A 13,017-nucleotide genomic window follows, 5' to 3' on the forward strand; every position below is an offset into this window, starting at 1 on the left:
CTGACATCGGAATTTATTTAAATCTTTTTACCATTTAAAATTCAGCTTTATATTTCCTTTTAAGCCTAGCATAAATACTTCATAGAAATAGTTATTTAATATATTTTTAGATGTCTAATTCACAAAATCATATGAAGTTTTTCATTAAAATTTTCACAAGATTTTGAAATAAAATGTTCTATTTTACATTATTATTCTATCCTGTTATATTTTAATATAATTATGTATTATAATTCTCTATTAAAAAAAAGGTATAATTTATTTGTGTTCAACTGTCCTAAAGTGTTTTGAAGGTATTTTCTTTTTTTGAGACCTGTCTCATGCCTCTCAGGCGAGATTAACTATAAACGACTAAACCTGTAACTTAACCTAAATGAAACTACATTTTCATTGCTGTTCCTGCAACATAAAATATTAAGCGTGAAATTAAAGCACTCGTAAAGCATCAGTATATTAAACGCACCGCTGAACTACTTACCAAAACATGTGGGAATTGAACCTATAACCTCGGTCATTAAGTTTTTATCCCGGTTGGCAAATGGTTTTGCTTATGATGCAAAACCTTAATGTTCACTAATAAAGGTGTGATGTAGAGTTGACAGGGAATTCATTAACTTAAATGTACCTGAGTGACGCTTTGACAAAAATGCTTGGCTCTGCAGAATACGGCAGCATGTATAACCGTCACTCCTTGTCATCAATCATGTGAATCTTTGACAGCATTAAATACGTTTATTTATATATATATATTTTTACCAGCGCCCTCTGTTGGCATACCCAAAGCAGCTGTTGCTTTTTAAAAAGCACTGACATCATCATTCCATCAGGATTGCTTCATAGCTTTATTAAAACACATCTCTCACAGTAATTCTTGTACATAATAATAGCAATAACATTGAACTGAACATCATCAAAGTGTTTCCTGCTCGTCTCTCTCTTCAGTGTCTCTAGGAATGTACAGTCGAGAACTAAAAAGTTTTTTTTTTTTTTTTTTCCTCCCGCCGCAGCTGGTCCAAGAACTCTGTGGAAAACCAAAACAAAACCTCCCGCTGTTCATACGCGCACTTTTGCCCTCGCAGGCAACCGTCTCTTGACGCACGCACGGATAAATGCCCGCTGAGCACAGCTGCGCAGCTTGACTTCCACTCTTTGGTCTGACAGAGATGGCTGAACTCAAATCTGTCTGCTCCCAAACTTGGCTGGAGTGCCTTCCCACATCTCCATCTTCAAGGATGCGTTCCATTGAAACACATCTGACGGGTCAAGAGTCGTACATGAACAAGAGTGTGGAGCTAAAGTCAACAAGTCATCCAAAGGAATCGTGAATATAAAGTTTCTCTACTTGGAAATGACTCGTTTCGGTTTAGCTCGAGGGTCAGCGTCTCAAGGATCTACATAACTAACACTCGATGGCTGCCTCAACCGTCACGCAACACCCCAGAAGTTGGTTTTTTGGGGCAATCCTCAAATCCTTCACCCTATATTGAGCTTTTCGCTATTAAGAATGTTGTACATGAACGATTCCACCTTAATATGATCGGTAAGAATTTGAAAGTGGTAGACGAATGACAAACCCGAGGCCCCCATTACCAATAAACGACTGGAGATCCTCACTAGGAAGGTTTCCTGCAACTGCACCAAACTATTACATTGACATTTTACTTTTAACCTGGGAATTGATTAGAGCTTTAAAAGGTTTTTTGAGGCCCTTGTCCTAGCTTGTCGTGCAGAACCTTTTATCTCCTAGAACCAGATGATGATATCATCATGCAACTTTATATTCCACCATCAAATCTTAAGAATGAATCCTATGACTAGTTCAGCTTGGCTTTAAAATGTTTTTGTGTTATTCTTTACATGCCATAGCCTGGAAATTTTGGAAAAACAAGGTTCTGTTTTATCTCCTGCTCAAGATGTTCAGGAACCGGAGGTTCATATCATACCTATGATGATGTACAAGGCAATCTTTCCAGGGAACCTAGATCGGTTGTTGTCATCTGCACTTGACTCACACAAAAATGTAATTGAGCTCAAGGTTCAAAGGTGGTTTGATCGAAACTTTGGGTCCTGGGACCACTTTTGGCTAAAGGCTTTTGACATGGAACGACCAACTGACACTAAACATTTCCTCACAACATTTGCAAACGTATCCAACATTTATGGAATTTATGTCTATCCCTATCATCGAACACTATCTCAGTCCACCAGTGTTTTTGAGCAATTCCTGCACTTTTCCGCTTATTCCATTTTTGGAATTCCTTCTCCTTGGATTAATTAATTCAATAAAGTTTGTCCATCTATTATATCCATGTGATCACAAGTGTTTTGCGCAGTAATACGTTGTTCATGTACGACTGGAGACATACACATTATCACGTTAAACTTTGAGGATGAAAAGAAGAAAACTTCAGCTTAAAACAAACCTTTAAAAAATACCCAACACTCATCCGCGGGTGAATTTTCATAAAGTCAAAGGAGTTAAAAGATTGTCTCTGAATTCTTTTTTTTTTTTTAAACATAGACATTTAAAAAGACAATTAAAAACTGGGACTCAGCTCCCTGCAAACTTGTGAAGGTTCTGGTTCCGACAGGCAGGTGATGCTGAATTAGTTCCGTGTGACTCAGACAAGAACACTTATCGATGTAGAAAAGGCAGTCATGTGTCGATGATGTCTTGCGCCGGCGAAGGTTCGTGCGGCAAACTCGTGGAGTTGGGCAGCTGCTGCGTGTGGCTCACAGAGTTCTGCTGCAGTTCTAGTGCCATTGCGTTTTGGGGGTGCGGGAACTCCTTCACCTGCTTGCGGTACTCGAGAAAGGTCGACGCCTTGGTGGCGATGGCGACCACGTTCTTGCCGACAAAGATGGTAGACACGCGACTGTCCTGGAACAGCACCATGTTGACGCCGCGTATGAGGATGGTGACCACGTTTATGGTGACCAGGCTGAGGACGGGGTAGAGCATCATCTTCTGGGGCGTCATGTGCTCGCCCTGCATGCTGATCTCACTCAGCGACACACAGGGCAGGATGAGCAGCAGGATGTAGCAGTAAAAGAACATAAGGCCTTCAGCCCAGATTGGCAGGCCCGTCCGCTGCGGCTCCCACAAGTTGGCCTGGATGTCCAGTAGATCCAATAAATCCAGCGCCACCCAAAACAGACGGCTACGCATGTCCTCCTTCTTCCTGAAAGTTCTTACATATTCCATACTATCCAGAGCAACGAGAACCAGGTACAGTCCCGGCACACACACCGAGAGCAACAATGTCAAAGCTTTCCGTGCTACAGTTTCTAGACTTTTCCGGTCGGCTTTGCAATTCTGGAACACGAAGTAAAGTTTAATCTCCAGGACGAAGATGTACAGGAACCAGAGGATCATGGCGTATCCGCGGCGAGCGGTGCGCACCTCAGCGCCGACCCAGACCGCCACATAGCGCAGCACTATCAGAAAGCAGACGTCGCCGACCAGGACGATGATGCACACGCCGATCTTCCGTGGCCCCTGGTTCTGCTCCACCAGGTAAGCGTCCATGAAGGCCATGCTGGTCATTATGACGATGGTGGTCAGGCACACGTGGCGTTTGTCCGGCGGTGGCAGCACCATGCTGGCTCCGACCTCTCTGCAAGTCTCACAAGTTAATAAAAAAGCTGCCTCCAACCTCTCAGAGATGGAAACGCAACACCAACATCGGGGACAAACATCCACATCCAGTGATCCCGACAATAAGTCAGCGCTCTAATCGTCCTTTGAGGAACGTGTTATTGCAACATGGAGACAGAGCACAGTGCTGGTTGCTGATAGCTCTTAGACCAAGCGAAAACTGGCACATCGCCTCGTTACTCAGCGCACTTCCATTGATTTGCCTCTGCCCCTGAGCAGCACAACACTCCGGCTCTACAGCCAGCACACCATGACAGATAGTAATCCTGGCGCAGGGGCAGTCTTCTTCCGACGCACACAGGGGAGATTACTGATTCGGTGGAACAGTGATGTCTATATAGGTGTTTGGAATTTCATGATTGTTTTTTGGGAAGTCCCTGGTATCTGAATTTCTTTATTTTTTTCCCCAGAAACTAAGAAAAGGAGATCAAAAGTACAGGAGGTCAACAGTCCATAAGGCCTTGCTTTAGGTACCATCCTTCGCACAGGGAGGCTCTGGCCGTCGTGTGAAGATCCATCTTGAATTCTCCTTCTCTTCCTCCTCCTGGTGCCACGTGGCAGCTTCTCCACAGCCTGAAGACGGACAGAAAAAAAAAGGGAAAGGGAGGTGGAGAGGAAGGAAAACGTGTCAGCACAAGCGGGGCCGTATAACAGTGTCGATTGGCAAAAGCGTCTCACACACACACACATGCGCAGCCAAGTAATGTGTCAGCTTGGCTCTGACCGACGCTCTTTCAATATTGATGCTACAGAACATATTGAACCAGACACAAGAATCAAGTTCTGCGGCATCAAAACATTCTGATGAGGATTGTATCCTAACACATTGAATTACTCAATGCTTCTGTGGGAAGGTGACATTCCCACTTTAACATTGATTTCTTACCATGTTGTTTCCGTCGGTGCCACCTGTACAGGACGTGTCCCGACTTCTTGCCAAAAAACCCATTGCCTTGATAAGCTTCGCTGAAATATGTTGTGATGGATTCCTAGATTGTCATTGCCAGGATTTAAAGCCAAGCTTTGTACCTCCGGAGTGAATTATGAAACATTAAGTGTTACCATCAATAACTTCCTTCAACTGGAGGCCCTAGTTATTGTCGGCCCCCGAAGCGACAATTGACATCAGTCCGCGTCGACGAGAACACGATGCTGCTTTAGACACGCCTCCTCGGTAGTTGTTGCTAGTGGGTAGTCATAGGCCCTTGGAGGTGACACTGTTGTGGATCTATTACTCAGTAGACTAGGTGGTTAAACAAGTGGGAAATAAACTGATTAATCCGAAGTGAAGTATTTTTTTCTTCCCGCTTAGCAAGTCCATTTAAAGACGCTTTTGTAGTAGCGGCTTTTACTGTTTCAAGGTTGTATTCTCTTCATCTTCTCCTTGCAATCGGTCCTGACGTGTGTGTCGAGGCGTGTGACAGGATGAGTCCGAGGTCGGCCCATCAACATCGTCTCCGTCTCATGTTCCCTCTCGCAGAAGTAATCAAACAGATGCGGCGCTGACCTATTCCCGCAGTGAGGCCACTGAAGAGACACAAACAACGCAGCAAATTTCGGCCTAATTAAGCAAAAAAAAAAAAAAAGAATCTTTTTCAGGCTCCTCTGTTTGTTTACTCCTCCCGGACTCGTCAGACAGACGCATGAATGATTTACCTTGTGTTCCCGCCAAAGTGAGTGTTGATAGAAATGATGGCTCTAATTAGGATTGTAACTTCCCCGGATTGGAATTTGGCAGCCATTGCGCTTTGGAAGCGAGTCCGTGATACATGGACAACTTTCAATTATTTTGTCGCAGTATGTTCATGTACGTTTTATAACCTGAGTGGTCGGACAGAATCGGGACCTTAAATGGCACCTAATGGGAAAACCCAACTCTCCTGACTTATTAACATGTTGTAAATGTTGAAGTCTTCAAAATGCAGTAGTTCATTCATCATGACGTTGCTCCGTTTTAAAGTTATTACTTAATAAAGTTCTCTCCCGTCTGAAATCTCGCCAAACGAGATTACGGTTTAAATTAAACATTCTGACATCACACTGGTGCAGGTGTCCTCCCCTAGAAGCCCTAAATCAGTGAAGTACCTACATGTTAATCGTGAAACTAAATAAATATTTATGTAAACATGGTGAGAGTTACTTCTGCCTTAAGGTGTTTTTGTAATGTGTACATTAAGCAGCAAACATTGTTTTTATTATTCCTTTTCAAATGTACAAAACAGAAGTTTTAGAGGTGAGTTTGAAATCTACGTGAGAGCAGAGTGGGCGTGGTCGCTAGGACGAGACTTCTTCTCAGCCGAAACAGCGCATTTTAAGTGGGCGGGGTTTAAGCGTATTTTCTAATTTAAATATCTTTATTAAATGAGAGTTTTGTGCAAAAAGAAACATACTGAAGAGTATAGTAGAGGTCCTAGAACAATTTAAGACACACTTGAATCAGCACATTTGGTGCCCTTCAAACAGTGACTTGGTGGCTTCAGTACCAAGTCCCACACCAATGATTCGGTCCCTGTGACTCAAATGGCTGATAGGAAATCATATATCATCATGCGAAGGAGCAACAGGGGATCTAGGATCATGAGGCGTACTCAAGGCAACACTGTATCCCATGAATAGATTAATTTAGTAATGGACCATGAGGACCTGAATCCGAAGACTACTTGAAAACCATCCTAGCTTTATAGCCGACGTAAGTATGAACGTTTAACATTAATTACATGCATCGGACTAAGAGTGCGATTACATTCATGGGGTGGTCATTAATTGACTGATTAAGGCGCGGTGGCTCGTTAGCGGCTATAAGCTACGCGATTCCAGCGCGCGCGGTACATGGCATTACCATCCGTTAATGACTCTGTCATTGTTCCTGTAATGAAGGTTGCTGCGGAATAGATCAGATAATTTCAGTAGAGTGAGATTAGGGGAAGAAAAAGGGGCTGAAGCCTGAGAGTGAGATGGAGTGGATGATGAATAATCCAGGTTGTCATTCACGATCAAATAAAAGCTACTGTCAGCGCGGGGATGATGGAGTAAGTGCACCTTTAATCCCTCTTTTGTGTGAACAGCACCTTTGGGAGAAGAATAGCAGAGGACACGTCTTTCCACGTGTGTCTCCGAGATGGTTTTAAAATAATGTGACAGCCTTAAAGCAGTCGTCGCGAGCAAGTCGCAAGAGTTTAGCTCTGACTTCAGTAGTTCCCACATGTCTCTGGTGCTCATCTTATCTTCCGTGGAACTACTAATGAATTAAGAGGCAGTTGTCTTGGGTCTGCTCCGTGGCTACTTCCCCTCCTGGGTGATTCCGTCATATTTGAGTCAACTGGGATGCCTTGAAGGGAAATTTAACTTGAATATATTAACTCGATAAAAAAATGATTCCTTGTTTAACCCAAGTTGATAGAACAGGCATTGGACTACTGTATTTTCCGCACTTAAAAGCCTTTAATTTTCTCAAAAAATGACAGTGCGCCTTATAATCCTGAGTGCCCTATATATGAACATTACCTGGTGGGTGACTTGTTTACAAACACTTTCATGACTCTGCGCCGACACGCCGTGTGTTAGATTATGTCATTGTGTCATCACAGGGTGGGATTTACGATGCACATCACATCATGACGGACGTCTATGGAGTGATATTACTGCCACCTGTTTGAGCGAGTGTGTCTTTGTTGTTGTACACTCAAAATCACTCTGCTGCGCGCTCAACCAGTCACGCGCGTTCAACTTCACTCAACATCAGTCTCGCTCACTGCTGCTTCAAGCCTTTTAAACATCATTTGAACATGGTTACCATGGGAGTGAACGGAGTTGTCAGAACGCTTAGTATAGTTTGACTTTATCTGACTGTCTTGTTGACATTGCTTTACAATGCACCTTGTTATCCGGTGCACCCTTTTTATGAAAACGGTTCTAAAGTAGACAATTTATTGAAGGTGCGCTTTATAATCCGGTGCGCCTAGTGCGGAAAATGAGTCTTTCCCACAACAAAAGAATCGCTCCCAATGAGTCAATGCGAGTATAGTATAGTAGTTACAGGGAGTATTCGACACGTATAACATAAACTTAAACATACTTCTGTGAGGTCTAGCGCAGATTTCATGTAGCGTTCTACAAGCATAGAGAAAAAGAAACATTCTGAAATTAATTATAGAGGTTCATCTGACCAGAACTTTGTCCGTCACATAGCTAAGATCTCAAGTGATGTCGTGTTACTTAGTGTATGTTATGACACTGGGGACCAACCAGGGAGACAGTGATGCCGAAAAGGCGAAGCAACTCAACGAGTCAACTCGAAATACTCACCTATATTGACCTAAACTGTATTGACCCAACTCGAGTCATTGAGACTTGACGTGTGTCTTTCTTCAGACTCGTCTGATTGTTGAATGATATTCTAAACATGATGTGAATCCTTTTTCCTGACTTGTTACACTTGTTTGAAGCAGTGAAATCTTCATCTGAGTTTAAAAGTACAGTCACATGACCTGCATTTAGATGTCAACCCTAAATTGGCTTTTCCACCCTGAAGTGACGACTGGAGATGTAAGTGTGTAGAAACCGCTTTGTTTTTCGATCAAAGCTCCAACAAGGGTTTTTCTGGGTGTGATTAATGGCGGCTGGTGCGGACCTGGACCAGGGGGACACACAGGGAACTCAGAACCGAGGTTACGCCGCATCAATCTTGATCTGCAATCGATGGCGGCTGCGCCGTTGTTTTCTCGTGAGGACGCAGCAGCGGTTTTGTTGTTTATTTGTTCATTTATAAATGAAGCATCGCTGCGTTCGGCTTCCCCAGGAAATGAAGAAATACTTGATACTCAAGCTAATGAGCCGATTAGCGTCTAACGTCAATTGACGCTTTAATTAGCACAATATGAAGCAGAACGACTCGTGAATGTGACAACAGAGTTTAAATCAAAAATGTAGTTCTTCATGTGTTGACGCTTGCGTCCACACGAGGGCGCACTGGTGCCGAATGTAATACATTTTTTAAATTCAGATGACTCACCAGGTTATGGTTCCCACTGTATGACTCATTGTATATCATTTGTTATTCAATATGATTCAATTTTATGCAAGTGTGATATAACAAATTTATCTCAAGACGCTTTACAGTTTAAGTTATAATATATTGGAGAAAAGAAAAACGGATCCCAGCAACTCAACAATGAGTGAATCACAGCGTGACAGTGGCGAGGATAAACTTGATTTGTACGATGAATCTGTGACTCAAATGGCTCTCAAGACTGTGTGAAGTTGGTCTGTAGGAACATTGAATTACTGTTGTCAATTTAGCATCATATCTATACTATTAACTACTGGTATAGTGAGTCAATGAGTCATAACTGCAGGCTAGTGAATCTGAATCACACACATCTGACGGACACTTTGAGGTATCTGACATCCAGAAGGAAAGGGTTAAAGGAGCTTGAAAATCCATGCTTTTATGACTCGATATATAGCAGACAGGAAGTAGGAGTTGACAGTGTCACATTTTTTTCATTTTTTTTATAATTAACTGTAATTCAAACCAAACACAAAGACTTATTTGATCCAATTTAATTTTTAAAAATCCATGACTCATCAGAAATTTAATTCAACTTGCAGAATTTCCAAACTCAAACAAATGAAATGTAGATTAAGCTTGTAGCCAAGACACAAAGTTTAAATGAGTTATTAGCTTGTGTATGATAGTGAATCGATACATGACTCAATCAGTACAAAATAGACCTGAATGAATCACCTTTGACAAGAGTCAGTATTGAAGGGGACGTGAGTCGCTCAGACTGTTCAGCGGGTTTAATCAAAGATACTACCTCAACATCTGACGTCAAGAAACATGAAGACAGACTTTTATTTTGAAATACCAGGACGTGACAGGAAGTGCTGCGCGCTTGACTGTCACTCGATGCTAGATAAAGTAAAAAAAAAACGTATGACTCAATAAAGATAATGGCGATTGAGCCCAAAAGACTTCGTCCGGCTGATGTGGTGTATGTCGTCCACACGTGCTATTCACAGATGAAGAGGGAATTTACCCAGCATCCATCTGTCTTGATTCGTCCGGACACATGAAAGCTGTAAGCCGACGTGTGTTTATGCAGCAGAATCTCTTGATCCGCCGCGCCGTGCTACCTGTTAGCTCGATAACAGGCGTCCTATCAACACATGAGGCGGCTTTATGTTCTCCCCGCTCGACACCTCGCCATGATCAAGAAGCTTTTCCTGGCGTCGCAGGAGGACAGTCTGTTTTAAGACCTCCGCTTTGTCCCGTATTTATCTGCGCTTGTCTTCATTAGTCCGCCATGATGAGCCATATGCCGCGCTGGCTGTCGGCCACCTCCATCAATTTGCAGGTGCTCTTTGTGTTTCAGTCGCCAGTTTAGCAGAAGATTGTTTTGAACTCCCTGAATAAAACCGTGTGGATGACGGCAGAAGCAGCACGTCAGGCTTTCAATCCTCCTCTCCTGAGCTACTATGATGACTGTCTAACAACTCTTTGATTTTGGTTTTTGCAGAACAGTTTCTGGCTGTTTTTTTTTGTAATGACCTGTTTTTCTCAAATTGCTATTAACCAAACAAATGTAATGAAGTGGTGTAAGAAAATATTGACAAACTCATAGTTTTCATAGTTATTTTATGGTTTATATTTCAATAAAGTGCGCTAAAGAAAAATTAACATGCAATTACTCACTTGTTTGTTCAATTTTGTGTTGTAATTAAACTACTTGACGCTAGTTGGCAGCAGTTGTTATGTCCGCAGCTAAGGGACCAATTAAACTCTGAAATACCCCGGTGATGACTGAGGATGAGAGGATACAGTTGACTCCAGCAGCTTTTAAAGCTGATGTTTGGACATATTTTAATATTATATATATAATATTATATTCGTAGTTCAAAACAAATAAAAGCAGTTACGACTTGGTCAAGAGTCATGTGGTCTGTAAATTCAAGTCAAGTACTCGACGATACTACAAATACTTCCTTCTTCCTCCAGTATTGTAATATATTATATTGTTGCCCCTGTATCATGATACGAATCATTTCGCTAGACTGCCAATACAAACTTCTAGTTTTCACTGAAACGTCTCCTTGCAAAAGTTTTGCCCCAAAAAATATAACGCTTCAGAACTAAAAATACTGTTTAAAAGAGTAGTATTCAATTATTTTCATAAATACATCGAGAAGTCAATTTCATAATTTATTTATTTTAAATTAATCTGCAATAATCACATTGTTCATAAAATTGGAACAATATATACTGTTAATAATGAATGTAAATTGAAGTAATATATATATTCATTGTCTACTGCTTTATCCCGGGGTTGGGGTCGCGGGGAGACTTGAACATATCCCAGTATCATAGGGCGAGAGGCAGGGGACAACCCTGGACAGGACGCCAGTCTGTCGCAGGGCACACAAAAACATACAACCATTCACACACGCTCTCATACCTACGGACAATTTCCCAAAGTTCTCAATCAACCTCTGTATGTTTTTGGACTGTGGGAGGAAACCGGAGTTCCCAGAGTAAACCAACGCAACACAGGGAGAACATACTTTGTCAGCCTGGAATTGAACCAGCAACCTTCTTGCTGCACTAACCACTGCGCCACCGTGCGCCCTAATGTAATATATATGTTATATAAAGGATAATTATAATAATGCAGAATTATACAGGATACAATAAAAAAAGGGCAGTCAAAATGTCCAACTCTGTTTGAGTGAGAAGATAAAAAACATTATTTCTTTAATGGCAACAAATTCTTCTTGTGCAGGTAAATTTTTTTACTGTCGTCTGGGACTGAAGCGTCACAATCGTTTTCTCCGGGACTGGCACCAAATGATCGTCCAGGAAAGACGCCAAGTGGAACAACTGCTTTTGAAAGTAGCCAGAAGCTCGTCAAGATGTCTCAATTCTTAAGATGAGGAAAACTCGGACAGACCGAGAACATGAAAGACTCGGCTAAAGAGATTCGAGTCGAGGGGCTTTTTCTTGACGGCAGCTTCTGTATATCAAAAAAGTGCCCGACATCAATCAAAGTGAACTCTTTATTCTTGATTCTGACGCCCGAACACTGCATCAGAGTGCTGAGCGACTGAACGCCGTCGCGCTGTGAAGCAGAGGCCGAGGAGGACCCATGAGTAATCACAAGACCGGCTCGGAGGCTGAGAAAGCGTTTAACCTTCAGAGGGGCTGGTGACTGCAGCGTCACACAATAATGGCGTTACATGAGGGGGAAGAAGACGAAAATATCTGGACTTTTTGATTTCTGTCATTTCTACTGACGTTGTGTCCTTTAAAACACCTCTTTCTTCCTGAAAATTCTCTTCATCAATCCACCCATAAATACATTTATCTCCCATTTATTTACAACACCATAAAACTTTGATTTTCTATCCACCTATAGATTCACTCGTTATTTGTTGATCTGTCATTCAACCGCTCTCAGTAATAATTTAAACTTCTATCAGATCTATCAGAATTCATTCATTCATCGAACAATATTTACCGTATTTTCCGCACTATTAGACGCACCGGATTATAAGGCGCACCTTCAATGAATGGCCTATATTACAACTGTTTTCATAAATAGGGCGCACTGGATTATAAGGTGCATAGAATAAAAGATACAGTCAAACGTTTGACTGGGGTTGCGTTATGAATCCACTAGATAAAGCTGTGCTCAAGGGAATGTCGACAAAACAGTCAGATAAAGTCAAACTTTAAGCATTCTGACAACTCCGTTCACTTCCATGGTAACGATGTTAAATGATGTTTAAAAGGCTTCAAGCAGAGGCCCGTGAGACTAGTGTTGTGAGCAGACAAATGTTGAGGGCGCAGCAGAAAAGTTGAGCGCATGTATGACAGCTAGAGCGCGCGTGTATGACATGTTGAACGCACGTGTATGACTGGTTGAGCGCGCAGAAGAGTGATTTTGAGTGTACAACAACCCAGACACACTCGCTCAAACCGGTGGCAGTAATATCACTCCATAGACGTCCTTCATGATGTGACGTGCGTCGTTAATCCTGTGATGACGTAATCCCGCCCACGGCGTGTCGGCGCAGAGTCATGAAAGTGTTTGTAAACAAGTCACCCACCAGGAAATGTTCATATATAAGGCACTTCCGATTATAAATTACACTCTCGTTTTTTGAGAAAATTAAAGGCTTTTAAGTGCACCTTATAGTGCGGAAAATACAATCAAAATGTAGATCACGATTCGCTTCAATTAGCCCCTTCATTCATCCATCCATCAATCAATAGATTCATCCATCCACATTTTGATCTTTCTATTTTCTTCCAAAGATCTCCATTTCTTTCATTTATCCGTCAATATAATAATATATTT

At 42.0% G+C, this 13,017-nt stretch overlaps 1 protein-coding gene across 1 annotated transcript in view; it reads right to left on the reverse strand.

Annotated features, from left to right (window-relative positions):
* Positions 1–866: 866 nt before the first annotated feature.
* tmem121ab (transmembrane protein 121Ab) overlaps positions 867–13,017 on the reverse strand; it is a 60,486-nt gene continuing 48,335 nt past the window's right edge. The window contains exon 2 of the mRNA XM_087805766.1: positions 867–4,231. Within this exon, the coding sequence (XP_087661892.1) occupies positions 2,657–3,601 (945 nt within the window). The 5' untranslated portion in view covers positions 3,602–4,231 and the 3' untranslated portion in view covers positions 867–2,656. The remainder of the gene's footprint in view (positions 4,232–13,017) is intronic.

This window comes from Callionymus lyra, chromosome 13, assembly GCF_982586985.1.
Source record: "Callionymus lyra chromosome 13, fCalLyr1.hap1.1, whole genome shotgun sequence".
NCBI lineage: Eukaryota > Metazoa > Chordata > Actinopteri > Syngnathiformes > Callionymidae > Callionymus > Callionymus lyra.